Consider the following 22,082-nt stretch of genomic DNA (forward strand, 5'->3'; position numbering starts at 1 on the left):
ATAGCCTCCGAAACAACACAGAGAAACCCTGTCTCATAAAAACCAAAAAAAAAAAAAAAAATAGCCAGCACGTTTATTGTTCGTATATGTTGCATTAAAAAAAATCAACTGTTTTCTATGTGTGGAATGTGGACTCTTGTTATTTTACCAAATGAGTTATTAGTTCTACTGGAACTGGGGGAGAGGGGTGACTGTCTAAAATCTAGAGTATTTTATGTGTATGGCAATATTTGTAAACAGATGAAATTTTACTTCTTGCTTTTCAATTTAGACCCATTTTACTTTTTTCTTTCCTAATTGTTCTGGTCAGGACTTCCAGTGATATCTAAACACAAAGAGCACAAACAGGTATCCTGTCATTCCTGGTTTTAATGTAGAGCTTTTGGTCTTTCATGATTGAGTATGATGTTTGCCTGTTTTTCCATAAATGGCACTTACTATGTTAAGGTGGTTTCCTTCTATTTCTAGTTTACTGAGCGGTTTCGATCATGAAAAAGAACTGAATTTGGTCAGATGCTTTTTGCCCATCTGTTAAATTTATCATTTTTCCCCTCACCCTATTAATTTGGCATATTATGTTATCAACATTTTATGTCAAACCATCCTTGCATTCCAGAAATAAATTCCTTTTTGCCATGGTTGTAGTCCTCTTAAAATGCCATCTAATTTGGTTTGCTGGCATTTTATTGAGGACTTTCAAACAGTCCATGAAATACATTGATCTAGCATTCAATCCTTCTGGTGTCACTACTGGCTCCACTATCAGGGCAGTGTTGACAGAATGAGTTAGACTCTTCCTCTGCATTCTTTGAGAAAACTTTTGAGAAAGAATGTTGTTAGCACTTTAATATTCAGGATAGTTCACCATGAAGCTGTGGGATCCTAGGTTTTGTCTAAACTTTTTTAATACTGATTTAGTTTTGTTACAGTACTGAAGGCTTTATGCTTCATTATGGTCTAGTTTTAATAGGTTTTGTTTCTAGAAATTTGTTTATTTTATCTAGGTTGGTCTTTCTGATGGGTGTAACTGTTCACAGTATAGTCTTTTATAATCTTTTAAATAATACTGCAGAACTGTAGTAATGGCTTCATTATAGTTTCTGGTTTTAGTAGTGGGAATCTTCCCTCTTTTTAACCTTTGTTGCTTGAGCTAAGATTTATCAGTATTGTTGAATTTTGCAAAGAACCAACTTTGGGGTCCTTGTTTCCTTTATTGTTCTCTCTCTCTCTCTCTCTCTCTCTCTCTCTCTCTCTCATCTCTCATGCTTATTATTTCCTTCCTTCTGCTAACTTCATATTTAGCTTGTATTTCTTCTTATGTGGTAAAGTTATGTTAACTGGAAGCCTTTCATCTTTTATTTAATTTATTTAACCTGATTTTATGTGCAATGGTGTGAAGGTGTCAGATCCTCTGGAACCACAGCTATAGGCAGCTATGAGCTGCCATATGGGTGCTGAGAATTGAGCCTGGATCCCCTGGAAGAGCAGGAGTGCTCTCAATCACTGAGCCATCTCTCCAGCTCCCATTCTCATCTTTTAATGCAAGAATTAAGTGGTAAAAGTTTCTCTTTACTGGTACTTTAACTGAATCTTGTTAAGTTTTATATGCTTCCTTGTGTCTTAAATCATTTCTAAGTATCCCTGATTTCCCTTGCTGTGGGCCATTGAACTATAGTTATGCCATCTCATAAAAGTATTCCTAAGACTGCTTTATGTGCTAAAACAATCTTGGGTAAAACTGGCCTCAGGGCCAGCCCTAAATTCCAATGCATTGTGACCCTGAGCTAAAGGTTAACTGCTGACTCTCCACTTCAGTAAACAACGCTTGCTTGCTGCAGAGATCCAGAGCTGCCTGTCTGTATGTATCACAATCTCATCTTTTGCCCTTCAAAGCTTGAACCAACTGGAGGTCAAGGCTGTTTCCTGTAATTTATTTGGGAAAGTCTGGCTAGAGGTTAAGACTCTTTTGAACTCATCCAGGTCTCTCAGCAGTTTTTCTCTTCAGGTATCCCACAATACCTTTATGATTTATTTTATCCATTGATTACTCAAGAGTGGGCTGTGTGGTTTTCAGAGTTGTAGAAGAATATTGGGAGATTATAATAGTACACTCTCAGTAAAGGACAGAACAAACAGAAGATAACGATGCGGGGAGAAACATACACTAAGCCAACTAGATCTAATAGGCATGTGGAGACCTCTCCAATTAAGAGCACATATTCCTCTCAAGGACAAATGGGATGTTTTCCAGGATAGATTGATTATGAGCTGTGTGACATACTAGGAGGGCTAGCTTTATGTTTTAAGTTTAAATTACTGTACTTAAGACATCTATAGAACACAAAGGCCACTAACCTGTAAGCCCCACTTGCCCAAGGACAGATAACTTACTGGGATGCTAGGGGCTGTTGTTCATGTAAGATAACAAGCCACGTGGTTTTGCTTCATCAAAAACAAAAAGCTTGGTTGCCTCAACTGCACAAGATGTGCTTGGTCACATGTATGCAGGAGGTATACAAGGAGGATGTAGGTCGAGATATGTGCTTGGCCCTAAATGGATGAAGGTGGGAAGAGCATAACCTTGTGGGTTTACCTTTATAAGCCTCTAATATAATAAGCAGTATACTCTGGGAATCTCGGGTGTGGACCTGGTTAGTATCCATAGTGTATGATCTGTACTTCCTGCTTACTCAGATGAAATGCATCCTTCTCAGAACTGATGGTATCCAATGACGAGGCTGGTGAGATCTCTGTCAGTTCAACAGTAGCACCCGAGGCTTCAGCCGCCTTCCCGCCTTCTCTCTATGTAAAATTCAGGCCTCAGGTATCACTCTCCTAGAGCTACAATTAGGTGTAGACACAGTTTACCTTGTTACCAGACTCAGAAAAGAGATTAAAGGAACTCACTCTACAATGACTGTGCCCAGTAATCAACCACCTGAGTCTCCAGGTGAATGATTAGATAGAAAGAAGGTGTTTTAAGGTGTAAGGTTTATGGGATAATGTAAAAACTTAAATTGTGATAAGATAAGGACTTGAGATGTGTATATGCCGGCTATAAAAGTCTGAGGATGTTAAAGATTAAATGGTGATTTAAAAAAAAGTGATTTAAGATGTACAAAAGAATGAAACATGTTTCAGATTTCTTTCCCTTGCTATGCTACTGTTGAATCAAGACTTCAAAAGTTTAGGGTCTTAACATTAATCAACAGAGTTCTGATAATCTGCTAATCTAGCTCTGGTAGAGCACTGCTATTATATCACAGTCACAAGCTCAAGATTTTAAATCCCGTTTGGTTGTTTTCTAAGTGTATACTTAAAAGTGTTTCTCATTGTGCTAAAAACATCTATCTCATATATATATATATATATATATCCAGTCTTCTGGATAAAGGAAAGAGTGTTAATGGTGAATCTACTGACTTTTCTACAATGTGGATTTCAGTACAGATTACCAACATTGGAAATGCTAATGTGTTTACAACGTATTTCTTTTTGTAGACTCAAAAACGTTCTTGTAAGATCCAGGAGTCAACTTGGATGCAAATAAGTATTGTCAATCAACAGCCTAAGCTTCCCTACCTACTGCTTGTTCCCGAGGGTGGGATCTCCCCCACCTTTCATTGGACTTGGGACTCCCCTCCCTCAATTATCAGAACCTAAGAAAAAGAATCCCCTGAAACTTCTTAACTTTATCTTCTGCCAGCATCTTGCCAGGTCCCCTCAAAATCTGCACCCCTGATAGTGTCAAAGTGGCCACCCCCAAGTAGTCCAACCTCACAGACTGCTTCAGCTAGGCCTGCACTTTCCTAGTGCCAGATGGTACCACAGAGCCTAGATGCGAGTGTAACAGCCAGACATCCCAGGACTTGGTCAGCAACCCAGCTATCTCAGGTCGCCTAAAGATGCTGAAGCCCCCAGAAAACAGGAAGCAGTCTAGAGAACATGGCACCCCCATTCCCACTTTACCAGCTACCCCTTCCTAGTTCCTTACCTTTTAATAATAAACAAATGGAGGAATGTTAGTTCCTGCCATGGCAGCAAGCTGCCTCAGGCGCTGAGGTGGTTACATCATCACCTGTCACCAGGTCACCCCTTAAAAGTGTCTACCAGACAAGGTTCTCTCTTGCCTTTCTTATCTCTTGTCTCTCTTCTTGCCTGTTCTGTCTGTCTGTCCGTCTGTCCGTCTGTCCGTCTGTCTGCCCGCTTGCCTCTCTCATGTCCCTACTCTGAGATGGCCTTTCATTTTTTTTCACTCTTTCTTCCCCATTCGCATCTCAGGAAAATGATTAGATGGAAAGAAGAGGGTTTAAAGTTACAAGGGTCTAAGAAAGTCATTTCTGAGGACGTGGAAGCTTAAGTAAGTTCTAAAGGTCTAAGGAAGTTATTTAAGGTATGTGAAAAAAGAGAAGTGTTTCAGATTTCTTTCCTTTTCACTATGCTGTTATTACACAAAGATTTCAAAAGGTCAGAGTCCTAACATTGACCAATGGACTTATGATAAGCTGATAAATCACTGACTACTGTTATCAGTCACAAGTTCAAGATTTTAAATTTCCTTTGGTTGTCTACTAAGTATAGACTTAAAGGTGATGCTCATTGGGCTAAAAAACATTTCTGTCCAATCTATATACCCAGCTCTCTGGACAGAGAAAGAATGTTCATGCTTTTTAATCCAAAGCCATAGCTTTTCTTATTAGGCATGAGTCTATTTAAGCTATTTTAAAGACATCTGTTAACTTCCTTTTCTACAATGTGGAATTATTTACAGATTATAAACAATGATAATGCTAATATATCTAAAAGTGTTATCTCTTTTTATAAACTAAAAAATTCATGGTAAGCTTCAGGGAGTCGGAATTTGAATCCACCCCTCACAGATAAAACAGACTCCAGATAAGTACAGCATAAGTTTTCCCACCTGCCTACAAAACAAAAATGCCTTGAACCAACCTTCCCCAATATTGTGACCCTTTTATATAGTTCCTCACGCTGTGGGGACCCCCAACCATAAAATTATTTTCGTTGCTACTTCGTAACTGTAATTATGTTACTGTATGAATCTCAATGTAATTCAATGGTCTAAGGCAACCCCTGTGAAAGGGTCATTTGGCCCCATAAGGGTCACAGCTCACAGGTTAAGAACCTCTGCTCTAACCTGTAATCCCTAGTTCTCCAGATAACTTCTAAAGTACTGGGTCCTGTTGCTCACTTCTGTAAACAAGGTTGGCTGCTCCAACTGTGTGGGATGTGCTTGAACACAGGCAGGGAGAAGGTCCACAGGCAGAAAGTCCATCAGGATGTGCTTGCCCCTGATTGGATGAAGCTGGAAAGCAAGGAGCCTTTCAGGCTTTGCCTTTATAAGCCTCTGCCTAATGTAATTTTGGAACACACCCTTGGAATCCTGGGTATGGACCTGGCTAGTGTCCATCTCCTGGCCAGTATTTAATAAAGCTTGCTTCAGATTTGGCTAAAAAACTGTAGTAGCGATCTTATTCTCATCTAGAAGGACTAATAACACTAAGTCTCAGTAAACGTTGAAAGGCAGATGTCATTCAAAATCTTCTCTTTTGAAAGCAGATGATGTAAGAGACAATTGAAGGAAAACTAGTCACTGTAGGGATTGCATTTAATATCTTAAAGTTACAGCACTCTAGCCTGAATCTTCAGCAACTTAATTTTAACAACACACATCCCTGATTCTTTAGCAACTGTCTTCACTCCTTCCAGTCAAGGAGGAAAAATAATCATGCCATCATACGTTGTATGTCCCCAAAACAAAAACTAAATAATTTAATGCACTAGTTTCTTAAATTATGCAGCAAAATATGGAGCTACGAGAAAAAGGAAAACAGCACTAGCTTTTGGACGAATAATCAGGTTATCTCTTTTCTCACGGTTGGCTTCTCTCGGGTTCTGTTTGATGTTGGTAATAGACTTTGAGTATGCTTAGGGTATAAACTTGATGTCTTCTCAGGCCTACTCTGAGCTGCGCCCATCCTCTACATGGTGACTTTCTAGGTATCTCATGATCTAGTGCACCTCTGGAACGCCTTTCAAAGTCCCATGCTGAAGGATGGCTTCTCTCAATGGCTCTATTTGGAGGTCATGGAGCATCTCTGAGTGGGATAGCCTGGTGAGATCCCCTTGTTCGTTGGGATCATGTCTTAGAAGAGGGCACTCAGACAGTGTCCCTTCTTCTTTCCTGGTTACAAGGTGAGTCCCTTTGCTCCCTGCTGTGATATGCTGTCACCACACACAGGCTCAAACCTAACTGTGAGACAAAGTAATTATTTCATGTCTTTATTATTTATTATTACTTAAAATTGTGTAGGGTTGTGTATTATTGAGTGAAGGTGCCCTCAGAGGTCAGACTGTCATAAGCCAGAATGACAGACAGTTGAGAGCCACCTGGCATGGATACTGGGGACTGAACTTGGGTTCCTGCAGGAGCAGTATACACTCTTAACCACTGAGTTGCCTCTCCAGCACCAAAGTGTCCTCTTTATAGAATAGTTTTCTCGTGCATTTTCAGTAATAATAAAAGTTAATTAAAATGTTCCATAAGAACTAGTTTTCAATGTCTGTCTCCTAAAAGGGTAAAGGAGGAGCTGTGGGCTTTAAAATCTCCCCAGCCACTTTAGCCAGAGGGGAAGCTGCTTTTGACGATGAAGAGGAAGTGTAATGACAATGACTATCTACCCAGTACCTGTTTCTCTGTGATAAGAAACATCAGTTAGCCAGATTGGCTCTCTATCTAGGCTCATCTAGGACTGTGTACACAGCTGTCTGTCCTGGGGCTTAGGGATGGGAGGTGAGGGCTTCTAAATGATAACAGCAGTGATTGACCTAAATTAACCACATCTTACCATCCTAACCTTTCCCTGAATCTCCAAGTCACCTAAGATTGGCAAGACCTAAAATAGTGTCACCAACACTAGATACAGTGTTTAGCGGCTTCCCCTCCCCCTGCACTGGTTTTTAAACTTACTCTGCTCCATCCCATCTACAACATGAAAAGAAGAAAAATGGCTGTGCCCTACTCCAAGTTCCAGTGTATTGTGTAAAACAGCGGCTTATCAGACTGTGCACTGTCCAGACAGAATCCATTTGCAAGTCATTTTCGACACCATCTTAAAGGGGAAGATGACTCTGCACCAGTGCGGACATGCCCAATACCACTAACACAGCACAGACTGATAAAATGATTTATTCTTGGGAATAGAAAGGGTACCGTTCTGCCAATTTATCAGGGCAAACTGAGAATGAGGGGGTAAAAGGCATATTAAAGTCACATCAGGTAAACCAGATCTGAAACATTTTTGGTCACACCAGACCATAGCAAGGGAAACACCTACCACTACAATGGCAACAACCCTCACCAACCCGTCAGCTGACCACCTAGTGCATATGCCAAGGAATCAACTGGCAGAGAATTCACCGCTGTCTCAGAAGTGGCAGCTTGACTCAGTCCCGCTTTTAATACAGTACCAGAATTGCTATCTACCCACCTCCTCCTGTGTGCCCATTTGGACCTACCATCCATCCATCTGCCTGCTCCTTCATCTTGACCTGCTTGACCTGGTCCTGACTTTTGCCTGTATAGCCCCACTGAACTCTGTAGCTCAACCCTGGCCCGGAAGCTTAACACTGTCACTTCCTCCAGCTTGGGTTTGTTAAGTTACCTCACTCCTTGCATTTCTATCAGCTTCCCCTCTTAAGGCTTCATAAGTCTATTGAACTCCACCGCAGCAGCCTCTTAACCCTGTCAGTCACTCATTTGGACCGGCCATATTCCTTTGCCTGAAGGATGGTTTTTCACTTGTGAACAATACACTGATGGTTATACTCCTGCTAAGTTGTTTCACAGTGACCACTGACATTTAAGGAGACTGCCTATTATTTTTCCAGCAGTCCAGGAAGAAAAAAGCCCAATGAGACATTGACATCAGAGACAGAGCAAGCCCCTGACTGGAGACTGATGATAAAATAGCCCTTCTCTCAAAAACCTGAGGTTGTGGCTATCACCCTCTGCAATAGGTCTCCCCAGTCTGCCTGTATACAATGATAAGGGTGTATCCAATAGCTGGATGGTCTGTAAAATAGATAAAGGTTTAAATTGTATCTCCACAAAACAAAAAGAACATGGACAGACCATACTAGATAGCAGGGCTGGTATTGATTGCCTACTCTTACTGCACTGAAAATGATGCCAAGAAGTTAGAGAAATGTGCTGTTTTCATCTAACAGCAGCAATTCAATTCAAATAAATAAATAAGTCAGAGTTACAAACATTTCCAGAAAGGGTTATGCACGATGGGGTCTGGGATCTGGTTGGAAAGCTCACTTTGGGGTTATCAAATTTTACCTGGGTAAAGCAGGTGTTTCTTTTTCTGTTTTGTTTTATGCATCCTGATGATCATTTGTGTCAATGTTTACGTCTTTGTATCTTCCCCTAACCAATCAGAAGAAAAAGACACTAGAGATCCCAGGAGCCCTCAAATTAAATTCCCTAGACTGACTCGATGATTCAACTCGTTCTACTAAAACAAATGAAGAATGTTGTGAGCTACTAGTCATACATACTATCTTGTGAAAATATTCTTAGGAAAATCTCTAAGTGCTAAGATTATCTTGAGTAAACTGGTCACTGGTCACGCAGACCAGCCAAAAATTTCTATGCAAGGTTCGCTCCACTTCTGCAAACAGCATATGCTTGCTTCCTGCAGATGTCCACAGCCACCTTTCCGTATTCTTCACACAACTGAGGTGTTTGCCTTTAAAATCTCAAGCAAATCAGAGGTTGGAGCTATTCCCAGTTGCTCTGTATGGGACAACCCTGATGGCGGAGAATATAGCTTTACTTATTCAGGTCTTTCTTCAGGTATACCAAAACAACACAAACGCATGTGTCTGGGTTGCTGACATCAAACACTTATGCACTGGCCCTGGACATTTCAAGCCCCATCTCTCTCCTGTCATATAGAACCAGACTTCACAAAACAACCCAAAACCAAAAACTCTTGCTAAAGAGAGCAGACGCTACTCAGCCTTTCACCTGAACTGGCCCCTTAACAGCATCTAATACAGATCCATATTCATCTCCTCTCTTTCTTTAGCTAAGCTTCTGGTAGGATCCCCCTTCTCACTCTCTCCTCTCTGTCTCTGTCTCTGTCTCTCTCTGGAACTCTCATCAATCCCATTGTTTCCTTACCACACATAAATGCAGACAGGTCCCAGCTACTCTCCCATCCACAGCTGCTTGAACTCCATTCCTATTCGGGTAAAGGCCTACCTGACATCTCTCTACAGACACCTAAAAGACATCCTAAATAAACCCCAGCTAGAAGTGTAGGGTGTCATCCTTCCCTTGTCACTGTTTAGATAGAAAGTAGCTACAAAAGACGCTCATATGCTGGCAGCTTGGCTCCCAGATGGTGGTGCTATTTGGGGAGCTTCTGAAAGTTCTGGGAGGTGGGGTCTAGAAGAAGAAGTAGGTAAATGGGGAAGTGTCCTTGAAGAACCATTTGTCCCAGCTCTGCCCTTCCTGTCAACTATGGAGTTAGGTTCCTCCCCCACATGCTCCCACAGCTAGCCGGCCGATAAGCACAGGAGCCAAATAACCATGGCTGAACCCTCTGAAACTGTGAGCTAGAAAGAGCCCCTCCCTGTAAGTGTTTTGGTCATAGTTATGGAGAAGAAACTCAGAGTAATAGAAGTGATATTATAAAGGATTTACTCACAGACTTGCTTAGCAGACATTAAGTCACACTGTGGTGGTTGAATATGAATGGTCCCACAGACTCATGTGCTTGAATGCCTGGTCCCTAGGGAGTGGCACTATTTGGAGGTGTGGCCTTGTTGGAGGAAGTGTGTCACTGTGGGCTCAGGCTCTGAGGTCTCAGATGCTCAAGCCCAGGCTCAGTAGCTCACAGTTCTTTTCCTGCTCCCTGTAGATCAAGATGCATAGCTCTAGGCTTCTTCTCCAGCACACGACTGCCTGCATGCTGCCATGCTCCTCACTGTGATGATAATGGACTGAACCTCTCAACTGTAAGCCACCCGTGTTGCCGTGGTGGTGGTGTCTCTTCACAGCCAAAGAAACCCTAACTGAGACACACACACACACACAGTGGAGAATTCAGCTACGGGAGAACAGCCTCCAAAATACACCCTGGATAAGCAGTATTTTACAGAGGCCTGTCAGAGCAAGACTTAGGATGAAAAGACATAAATGCCTTGTTCACCGGGCTTGACCTGCCATTAGACTCCATTCCTGTAACAAAGGAGACAACCCTAACCTAACAATCCCATATTAAAGACCACACCTCTCACAGGCCACTCAAGGGGGCAGCCCCCAGTAATTCTTTCTTGAGAAAAACAAAGGTCTTCCTGGTAGACAAGATGACCCCCAAGTAATAACTATTTGAGAGAAAACAACACTGGTGTACTTAAAATACTTCATTAATCTACTGAGCCCCTCCGGGTGCCCCCCCCCAGGTAGCCCTTGAATGTATTCTCTACTCTGGTGCAAGCACTTTTACAGGCAGCAGGACCCTCCTAACTGTGTCCCTCTGGGCACCACAATTCCTCTCACCAGATAGACGGCAGCGAGTTACACACTGTGAATGGGATCCTGGCAGTCTGACTACCTTTCTCTGGAACCTTCCCAAGTCCTTCCACGTCCTTAGCAGGCTGTCATTCAGGGTCTCAGCCATGCTGTGGCCACGTCCTGACTTCCCTGGAGTGCAGGGCTCTCCCTGGCAGGGCTCTCCTAGCTCCATGCTCCTCCCGCCTCCCACCCCGGGGAAGTTCTGGGTTGCAACTTCAGGCTCCTTTGTGTGAGACTCAATTTATCTGCCAGTAGTCAGAGAGAGATTACACTCACTCCCAGCTCTGATAGAAATAGTCAGAACAGTTAGGGACCCACATGCCAAGGATTGTCCTAAGTGTTAGGAACTGCCCACATTCCAGAACCAGGTGAGTGCCCCTCCCCCTGCCTGCCTTCAGTGACCCAGCACCAGCAGCCATGTCACCATTAGTCACCAAATGCCACCCATTTCCACTGTGGCCATCAATCGTGGATCCTTTATAAAGTCCAGGCCATTTCTCTGTCCTCTTGTTCCTGCTCAGGGGCAGCCTTTCACACCTGGCCCCTCTCTCGTGTGAGATCTGTTGTGTAGTGTACTCTTCTGCGGCAAAACCCTAATACTAAGCACCTCCCACTTTTTCATCTGTATTTCACAATAACTGTGAGGAAAAGACTGTTACTCTCCTCTTCAGAGAGTAACTTACGCATGATGATTCTGCTAGTGAAATATAGAGCAATCCTGCCAATCCCTCAGGTAAACTAACTTCAGAGGCCAAGAAGTGACTGCTACCACGTACCTAATCCTCTAAAACACTCGCTGAATGAATGGATGTATGTATGCAAAGTTATTAGTTCATCACACATGAGAGCAGAAGATAGATATCAGTGCTCCCTAAGATGCTCCCAGCTCAGGCTTCCTGTGTCTGGGGCATGAGAAGAAAATCAGGTGAAATGTAAGGGTAAAACATAAGGAGATTTTAGAAGGCGGAAAAAGACCCTAACTCCATATCAGAATGTTAGACATGGTCATCTGAGCCGCTGGGGAACAGCCTTATCACGCTCTACCAGGCAACCTGAATTCTGCCACCCTCCTCCTTTAGGCCAGCCAAGCTAGGGAGAATCTCTCACTTCCTGTGTGTTTGTCCTGCCAGTCTCTTATTCAGACAGATCTCCCTGCCCATATTTTTTTCCAAACCCAGTCCCTTTTGGAGTCAAGTTCAGAGAATCTTATTAACCAAATGATTTATCTCTTTTATTGCTAACCAAAGCGATATAAAAACGCAAACTGTGGGGCTCGGGAGATGGTAAAATGCTTACTGAGCGCGCACAAGGACTTGTGCTCTGCTCCTAGCACCTACAAGAAAAACTGGGCATAACGCGTGCTCTTGTAACCTCAGTGCTGGGGAGGCGGAGACTGATCACTGCGGTTTGCAAGTAAACCAGTGCAGTTTAGTCTGCAGCCCCGGATCCCTGTGAAAGATCTAGTCTCAACAACAACAAAAAAGAAAGAAAGAACGAAAGAGGAAGAAAGGGAGGGAGGGAGGGGGAGGGAGGGAGGGAGGGAGGGAGGGAGGGAGGGAGGGAGGGAGGGAGGGAGGGAGGGAGAAGGTAGATCTGGAACAACAGAGACACTGAAGACATCTGGACACCAGATGCTGCCAGGATAGAAAGTGTTGGCTGTTTTTAAATTGAAATGACAATAACAAGAAGGTTTAAGACTGGGCATGGTGACTCAAGCAGATAACTCTTTGCACTAGAAAGGGAAGGAGAACTGAGAGTTCAAGTCTAGCCTGGGCAACATAGCAAGATACTGTCCCGCAAAAAAAGGCTTTACAAGGAAAACAAACAAAACCAAGAAATAAGCTTGCATGCATAGCAGTTCTGCTTCTTGACCCCCCTTCTTTCCACTGTGGTCTCAAACAGAAGGACACTGTCAGGAAGTGGTGCGGGGTCCAGCTGGATGTTCCATGAGTCAGAAAGTGAAGAGAAAGAAGTACCCATCTTCCTTTTTTTAATGGATGTCCCTTCTTCAGAGATGTAGCTGGGACTCAGGAAGTCAAGAAACCAAATCAAGTAGCAGCTTTGATGTGGACACACTCAGCCCCACTGCAGGAGAGGAAGCACGTTCTATGCCAGCAAAGTGCTGGCAGGGCTTTTCTGATGCTGCCCAGGCCCTAGAGTCCTAAGAGGCAGACAGAGATTACACACTCACAGGGAACAGCTAAGGCTCCTGTGTTTGCTCAGGAAGGAGCAAATATCACTACCAACAGTAAGGTTTGCTAGACTGGCAGTCCCAGCACAGAATCAATCTCTCTCTCTCTCTCTCTCTCTCTCTCTCTCTCTCTCTCTCTCTCTCTCTATCTCCTTACCTACTGATGGAATCTTAATCCTGCCTCAGTCTCCTGAGTAGCTGGGGCAGCATGTGCACAGTGCTGTGCGTGTCTAAAGGCTGTGTACAATTCTGTTTTTAATCACTAAGCATATTAACAGAACTTTTGGCAAGAACATGTCTAAAGTTCCCGTTGGTGTTGACAAATCAGCATGTCTACTACTCAGAAATACTTTAGGGAAGGACTTAGGAAACCCGTGAAGTAATGCATGGCTTCTGGTACACAGTCTATATATAGGCTCCCGTGGCACTGGTGCTATGTCCTATGCTGGCACAGTGTTTTATAGCCACCTCGAACTCTGTGCGTATCCTTACTTACTTTGCCTAGTCTTCCACCTTCTCCCCACTTCTCCCCTGGATGCCTTATGCTCTGTTTTCTCTTGGCCAAAATTACAGGCACAATTGCATGGGTACAAGGAAAACCAGAACCCCATTTCCCTAGATCCTAGGCAGCTCCATCAGAGCACACTATCCGAGATGACTATAGACACATCATGAGGTTGGCAGGGGACAGTGTCCCTTCGTCAGTGACGTATCTGGAACCCAGGAGGTGTTGAATTAACCGAGCCAAGCTGACAGCTTTGCTGTGCACACTCAGCGCTGGGGCCCAGGCTGTAGCCGCTTCCATCTCGTGCACTGTCTGCAGGAAAGAACGCTTTCTTACCTGAGAATTCATCAGGCGAATGGTAGTTTTCGTGCCCACATCCTGTTGGAAGTTGGCTACTGGTGCCCCATTAAACCTCAGGACTGCATCATGGTTATCTGCAAACCACAGGAAATGGAAATGGGGGGGTGAGTTCTAGCAATATGTAGGAAGAGAGACAGAGAAGAGGAAGGAAGGCACGGGAGATCAAAATGCATGCTGTTTTTATCTTTTGATACACAGAGGATGTTACAGGATGAGCGTGGGAGTCAGAGAAGGTCATAATGATCACCTGTCTGACAGCCATTGTAAGAGCTACAATGTCTATTAATTTTGGGGGCCATTCACTGGCACCAGTGTGCTGAGACACAACAGAAAAATGAACAGGGCCAACACACTACTTAGAATCCTTCCTCAGGTATCAAAGGAACAGACTACACACCCCTGCTATCACAGTAAATCATGTTTCTAGCCCTGCCACATTGTGGTGACCCTGTACCACATGCGCAATGTAACCATTGCACTCTAAAAAGTTCACAATGCTTAGTTTGGCACCTGGCAGGGATACACTATGTCACCCAGGACAGCCATGAAGTATCTGTTCTATTTAGAAACCTGAGACCCATAAAAGGCCACAAATCTGGTGTGGTAGATATGGGACAGGCAGGTCATAGTGCCACTTAAATTCCCAAACTGTAGGGTTGTGCTTTGCTCTTTAATTAAATACTTTTTTAGAAGTAATATGTTTTGTGAACTCTAGTCAGAGTCAGACAGACCATCTCAAAAACACCTAACTACTTCCCGGTCCCTACCTTCTTTAAGCATAATGTGCAAGGTTTGCACAAGTTTCTGAACCTAACATTTGATCAAACTGATGTGGGGTAAGAAGCAATGGTGTTTAGGTACCATCCCAACCCAAAGCTTCTGGATCCTATGAGAGCTCACCCCATCCTCGCTTGCTCAAACTAGCAAAATCTGCACAAGATTGGAGACCCTCTGTTGTGTGTGAGGATTTAGTTGCAGGTGTTCAATAGCTACAGAGATGAGAAGAACAAATGTATTCAGATCCATGGAAAATGACTGTGAAGTAGTGTGCCTCCAAACTAGGCAATGCAAGTCTTCCTCTCTATTTCAGTTCATGTCTATTCTTTTCTAAACCGCAGGAATCTAGACACCTTATTCATGGGAACAACAGGGCTGAATTCAAAAAAAGAAAAAAAAACACGCCTTTGGAATGGTTGGGAATGACACAAGATGAGCAGAGTCCAAATCTTATCAGTTTCCAGGCAGTACTCTGTCAGGAGGGCAACAGGTCCAGCCTTTCACAACATAGAACAGACAGGTTCCTCAGAACCAGGCACAGGGGCAAAAGTAAACAGTAGAAACCACAAGAGAAGCAGACCTGTCAGAAACTGGGCTTAGCCGCTGCTGCTTTCCCAGTCACACATCCCAGGAACAACGAAAGTGTTGTTTACAAGGCTGAGTTTGAGGAAATGAAAACAACACCAGGGCTGCCTGGAGCTACTTCTACCTCAAGGCATGCCACAAGCAGGAACAAGGACTCAGATCCCAGGAAGGACACTGTCACCAGCTGTACCTGCAGGACAGGAGCACCAACCACCTCTACTAACATCCAGCCAGCAAAGAGACTAGGCGGGCAGTCAACAGCTTCCCCTCCCCTCGGCCTCATCCCCTGATCTCACAGGACTGAAGGGAAACCAGTCGGAAAGCCCCACCGACTGACAGGAGCTGAGACTTTCTGACCCCAGAAAACCAGTCAGAGGTCATCCAGGGGGCACCAAGTGAAACTGACCTCAATCCCACCTTCCTCCTTCCCAGATGAAAGTGAAAGCCAGTGCTCCCCTAACTGGTTTCAAATAAGCCAGAAGGCAGGGCGTACCCACTAACACAGTCCAAAACTTCAACTCCCAGAGGCAGATGGGAGGGGACTGGGGCTGTGGTTGGTGGGAAAGATGGAGGTTCCTCATCACAGGTGTTGGATGGGTCCTTGTTGTTGAGCACTGGAAAAGATGATCATTGCTTCATGCAGGAAATACCGGATGAAGACCGTGCTATCCAGGCACAGGTCTAGACACTACAGACAGCAAAAAAGGCAAGGACCTTGTGTTTTACTGCATGGCAATTTATGCCTATCACAGACTACTGTAAGTTCCACAGACGCTCGGGAACTCTCCTTTGGATACGTGGCGGTTCAGAACGGAGATGGGAAGAACAGTCAGGCCCGGCCAGGAGTCCCTCCAACCAGAAAGCACAGCTAGTGCCTAGTACGACACAGGCAGGGAGCTGGCTAGAGCAGGGGTTCTCTGTGGGAACACCAGACCTTGAGCAGAGACCCACTTCCCCTTCTGCCTGGGAGTAGGCAGCTGTAAGACAATGTTTAGTAAAAACATGTTTACTAAAAACGATACAATAAGTTCCTGGCCACTTCCCCTTCTGCCTGGGAGTAGGCAGCTGTAAGACAATGTTTAGTAAAAACATGTTTACTAAAAATGATACAATAAGTTCCTGGGAAAGGCCTTCCCACGGAAACCGCCCTGACCTCGACCTTGTCCAAAGACTAACCGCACCTTCAAAAACCCACACACATCCACCTCTGGTGTCAGAGCAGAACCAGCCAGGGGAGAGGAGAGAGCAGAAGCTTCTCTGGTGGGAGCTTTTCTTAGGAAGTTTTTCTTGAACCTTTTTGGAGCCTGTTTAAAGTTCTCTTTATATCATTGAACGAGTCTCTGTGTTTTCAATACCCGACACCCTCCGCACGTTCTCGGACACAGGCCGCGCAGCAGACGTGACAATTGGAGGTCCCACTGAGATCGTGAAAGCGAGGTAAGTGGACGGGGTTAAGAAACTATGGGGAATAGTTCCGGGAAGCTAGAATCATTGCAGTATCAACTAAAAAAGTTACTTAAAGAACATGGGACTGCAGTCAAGTCTAAAACCCTAGAAGGCTTTCTAAAATCGATCGAACGAGCCAGTCCATGGTTCATTACTGGGGGAAGCTTAAATATTCCAGATTGGGAGGAGGTTCGCCGTGATCTTCATAGACTTTTACGAAAAGAGGGATCTGAGTCCTTGCCCCCTACGACATTCTCCTTATGGAGATTAGTGAGGGGAGCACTTTTGACAGATAAGGTTCGTCACCGCCAGGTAGTTCAGGACACAAAAGAGGCTTTTTTAGAGTTACAAGAGACTGAGACTCAAGCCTCCTTGAGTTCAGGGGCAGAGAGTGATGATGAAGAGACCGTGACTGAAACTAGAGGCTCCATTGTTAGTGAGGATGAGGAGGAGTCTCTTAGTAACAACAAAAAAACGGGTAGACATCTCCGGGCGCGACCCAAAAGAAGGACTCCGGTCAGAATCGGTTATATCCTTCTCTATCAGACCTAGAAAATGGAAGTAGCTCAGACTCAGACTCGTCACAGTCTGAAAAGGAACGGTTACTTGCTGAGATCGCGGCCCTTAAAAAGAACTAAAAAAGATTCTAATTAAGGAAAGACAGGACAGGGAGAGAAACCCTTCCCCATACTCTGAAAAAAGGGACTCCTCCTATGAGATAACCCAGTCCTTCTCAGACCTGGAGGGAAGACCCAGAGGAGGGGTCCAATGCTGCCCGGTGGTGGCCCCAGTAATGGAAGTTCCAGATCCGAACAATTCTGGACAGGTCATTAGGCGTCATAACCCTTTAAATTTTAAGGATATAAAACAACTTAAAGAGGCAACTTTAAATTATGGAGCACAGGCTCCCTTTACACTTTCCTTAATGGAATCTTTTGCGTCTCTTAATTTGACACCTGGCGATTGGCAGCAGCTTTGCAGAGCAGCTCTGTCGGGGGGAGATTATTTGATTTGGAGAGGTGAGTTTCAGGAAAGATGCAGCCAGACAGCCCAAAGAAATGCACAGGCCGGACAGCCCCAGAGAAATGTGGAGATGCTTACAGGAAGTGGTCAATATGCCACCATTCAGCAACAAATGCAATATGACATCGCAGTCTATGCCCAAGTGGCAGCAGCGGCCCAAGGGGCTTGGAAAGCATTGCCTTCCAAGGAAGGAGGGGATCATCTGTCCAAAGTCCTTCAAGGACCTTCCGAACCTTTTCAAGACTTCGTAGACCGTCTCAGTCAGGTAGCAGAAAGAATATTTGGGGGCATTGGGCCTGCGATGCCAGTCATAAAGCAGATGGCATTTGAAAATGCAAATAAATATTGTAAGGAAGCCCTTCGCCCCTATCGCAATAAAAGTCTAAATGACTATATCCGGATCTGTAGGGACATTGATGGGAACTTCATCCAGGGCCAAGTGTTAGCTGCTGCTATTCGGCCCCAAGTGGGGAAAGAAAGACCTACTCTGGGAGGGAGAAAAACATGTTTTAGCTGCGGTAGGGAGGGACACTTCCGTAGAGAGTGCCCTCAAAATAGTACTACGGGTCTCAAGAGACCTGGTTTATGCCCCGTTGTCGAAGGGGATATCATTGGGCCAATAACTGCTACTCTAAAACTGACAGGGAGGGAAATTTCCTTTCTGCTAATAATAATCAGGGAAACGGGAGGAGGGCCCCACCCCAGGGCCCCAAAACCAATGTGTACGGGGCAATGACCCCTGCTCTGGGCAGTGGCAGGACTCATTTTCTCCCCCAGAGCAACCCCTTCATATCTCAGACCTCCTTAGAGCCACCTCAGGGAGTGCAGGATTGGACCTCGCTCCCTCTGCCCGGGCAATCCTAACACCGGAAATGGGGATCCAGGCCCTCCCTACTGGGGTGCATGGGCCATTGCCCCCAGGCACGGTCGGACTACTTTTGGGACGGTCCAGTACTATTCTTCGAGGCATCTGTGAGGAGCCGCCCTCGCTATCGCTATTGCCGTTAGAAGATGGCGCTGACATCCACTGTCAGTTGGAGTTAACTGTCGCTGTCAGTTGGAGTTAACTGTCGCTGTCAGTTGGAGTTAACTGTCGCTGTCAGTTGGAGTTAACTGTCGCTGTCAGTTGGAGTTAACCGTTTAAACTGTGCCTCTCCCGTGACGTCATCTGGGGTGATGTGCAAACCACCAATCCCGGCTCTACACATCTCACTCGGAGCTCCTAGGCTTATATAAGGGGCTGGGTTTCTTAGCTTGGGGTCTCCCTCTAAGAAGCTGATCATCTATCTCTCAAGATGCATTAAAGCTTTACTGCAGAAGGATCCGAGTGTTCTGCGTCGTTCTTGCTGGCGAGACGGTAGCGCGGGACATCCAGGTACACCCCGGTGTTATAGACCAGGATAGTGAGGGGGAGATTAAAATAATGACATCAGTGGGCAGTGGGGTTGTTGCCATCCCTGCAGGAGAACGGATTGCTCAGATACTCCTTCTCCCTACAGCTCCTTGTGAGGCTAGAAAAATTAAAGAGAAAAGGGGCAACCAAGGTTTTGGAAGTACCGGCCCGGCAGCATTTTGGGTAGCCACTATGGAGAACCGCCCCCAGCTTACATTAAAGATAGAAGGCAAGTCCTTTAGGGGCGTCTTAGATTCTGTGGCAGATTTCTCTGTCCTCTCAGATAAATTCTGGCCCCCCACCTGGCCGAAAGAGGAAGGGACAGTGACCCTCCAGGGAATAGGACAGGCTGTGCCCCAAAAAAAGCCTCAGAATCTTAAAGTGGCAAGACTCTGAAGGCCACACAGGGCTTTTCCAGCCATATGTTTTGCCTGGCCTCCCTATTAACCTCTGGGGACGGGACCTCATGCAAGAAATGGGAGTGGTCTCACCACTCAGGCACCCAAGTCCAAAAGCAGGGGCCCCCAGATGACACAAGGGAGGGGCTGGAGCCTGGGGAGGGAACTAGGTAAACTAGAACAGGGAGAGGTTTGCCCTGTGGCATCCCTCCCTTTGGAGACCAGGGCCCCAGGGGATAGGAAGGGTTTTGGCCATTTTTGATGAGGGTCACTGTTGCGCCGCCAGCCCCCATACCCATCACATGGCTATCAGATGATCCGGTATGGGTGGAACAGTGGCCCTTACCAGCGGAGAAACTAAGGGCGGCTCACCAGCTAGTTCAAGAACAATTGGAGGCAGGTCATTTGGTTCCTTCCACGTCCCCTTGGAATACCCCTATATTTGTAATAAAAAAATCTTCAGGGAAATGGAGGTTACTACAAGACTTGAGGGCAGTGAATGGGACCATGCAGCCTATGGGGGCTCTGCAGCCTGGCTTGCCCGTGCCTGTGGCCATTCCTAAAGACTGGCATTTGATTGTTATTGACTTGAAGGATTGCTTCTTTTCTATTCCCTTGCATTCTCAAGATAGTCCTCGGTTTGCATTTAGCCTTCCTGCGATTAACTTTAGGGAGCCTGCCCTTCGCTTCCAATGGGTGGTGCTCCCCCAAGGGATGGCTAATAGTCCAACTATATGCCAGATTTATGTAGCTGCCTGTTTAGATCCCCTCAGACGTAAGTTTCCTGATCTTTACATTATCCACTACATGGATGATATTCTTTTGGCCGCGGCCGAAGAAAGACAATGTTACATAGCCTTTGCAGAGCTACAGGAACTTCTGGAGGCCCGCGGATTTATTTTGGCTCCTGAAAAGATCCAAAAGAGACCCCCTTATACTTATTTGGGTCATCAAATTCAACAAACTGGCCTCCGGCCACAAAGACTCCAAATTGATTGTTCAAATTTAAAAACACTTCATGATTGGCAGAGATTCTTGGGAGAGGTGCAATGGTTTCGCCCTTCTCTTTCTATTAAAACAGGGGCTCTTAAAGCGCTTTATGATATTCTTCCTGGGGACCCTGCTCCAACTTCCCTAGACAGATTACCCCAGAGGCCAGGGAAGCCCTACAATTGTTGTTAAGAAGTATAGAGCAAGCCCACCTTCGGCGTATAGATTATGGGCAGCCCCTTGTTCTGGTTGTACTTTCATCTAGCTTTTCGCCCACTGCCGTGTTTTGGCAGACTGGTCCTATTTATTGGGTACATTTGTCAGCCTCCCCTAAGAAGGTAGTGACCCCTTACTATGATCTCATTTTACAATTGTTGTGGAAGGCACACAAGTTTAGCATTCAAACCTTTGGAAAGAGTCCTGATAAAATTATCCTTCCTTATGGTAAGGAGGAGGTGGAACATCTACAGATCTTCCATGATGGGTGGACCCTGTTTATTACATCTACAGGCGCACAGTTTGATAACCAATATCCCAACAGCCCCTTGATGTCTTTTTTCAAACAACACCCTGTGATCTTTCCCAAGATTTTAAAGGAGAACCCTCTAGTTGGAGCTCGCTCAGTCTTTACAGACGGCTCCTCCAAGGGTTTCGCGGTGGTGGTTTCTTCTCAGGTGCAGAAGAGGGTACCCACAGGACAGATGTCAGCACAAGCCGCCGAGTTGTTTGCTTGCTTGATGGCTTTCCAAATGTTTGAGGGAGAGCCCTTTAATTTATATACTGATAGTGTTTATGTTGCCAACATTGTTAGACCTTTAGAAACTTCTCCATATGTTCTTCCAACCTCCCAGGTTCGTTCCTTATTAGTTCAGCTCCAACATCTTATTTGGCAGCGCATCCACCCTGCTTATGTGGGATTTATTCGTGCACATACTAACCTTCCAGGACCCCTTGCCCAGGGCAATGAAATTGCTGACTCCTTGACCCGCCCTAGGGTCTTATTTACTCAGGAGCAGCTGGCCCACCAGCTCCATGAGAGGTATCATCTAAATGCCCGCTCCATTAAATTTCACACTGGGTGCCCCTTATCCATAGCTACACAGATTACCTCTCAGTGCCCTGATTGTGCCCCTTATCATAATTCTCCCAATGAGGGGGTAAATCCCCGGGGCCTCAGGGCCAACCATCTCTGGCAAATGGATGTCACTCACCTGCCGCAGGCAGGGAAATTAAAATATATGCATGTCTCTGTGGATACGTATTCTAAACTGATTTTTGCCTCTCTCCACTCAGGAGAGAAGATTAAAGATGTTATTTCTCATTGCCTGCAGGCCTTTGCCTACATGGGCGTACCCGATGCCCTGAAAACGGACAATGGCCCTGCCTATGCCAGCAATCGCTTTGCTGCCTTTTGCAGGGAACATCACATTGTCCATTCTTTTGGTATTCCTCACAACCCCACGGGACAGGCTATTGTGGAGCGCACCCATGCCACTCTCAAACAGTATTTTAAGAAAATAAAAAAGGGGAGTATGTTACCTCCCCCAATATTCAGTTATCCACCATACTTTACATTTTAAATTTTTTGACCGTAGACTGTAATAATTTGTCTGCTATGGAGAGACATTGGAACAAACCCTCCCAGTCCTTGGGATGGGTCAGATGGAAGGATTTGATTACAGGAAAATGGCAGCCACCCACTCCCCTACTAGCTAGGGTCCGAGGGGCTGTTTGTGTTTTCCCTCCAGGAAGTGAGAAGCCCATTTGGGTCCCCGAACGGTGCATCAGGCATGTCGACCCCA

General features: G+C 45.2%; 1 protein-coding gene across 9 annotated transcripts in view; it reads right to left on the reverse strand.

Moving 5' to 3' along the window:
• The window catches only part of St6gal1 (ST6 beta-galactoside alpha-2,6-sialyltransferase 1), a 140,192-nt gene that overhangs the window by 19,003 nt on the left and 99,107 nt on the right, over positions 1-22,082 (reverse strand). For all 9 annotated transcript variants that reach the window (XM_005071608.4, XM_021228097.2, XM_040751035.1 and 6 more), the window contains one exon: positions 13,645-13,742. In XM_005071608.4, the coding sequence (XP_005071665.2) occupies positions 13,645-13,742 (98 nt within the window). The remainder of the gene's footprint in view (positions 1-13,644; positions 13,743-22,082) is intronic.

The sequence above is a fragment of the Mesocricetus auratus genome, unplaced genomic scaffold (genome assembly GCF_017639785.1).
Source record: "Mesocricetus auratus isolate SY011 unplaced genomic scaffold, BCM_Maur_2.0 Super-Scaffold_100008, whole genome shotgun sequence".
Classification (NCBI taxonomy): Eukaryota; Metazoa; Chordata; class Mammalia; order Rodentia; family Cricetidae; genus Mesocricetus; species Mesocricetus auratus.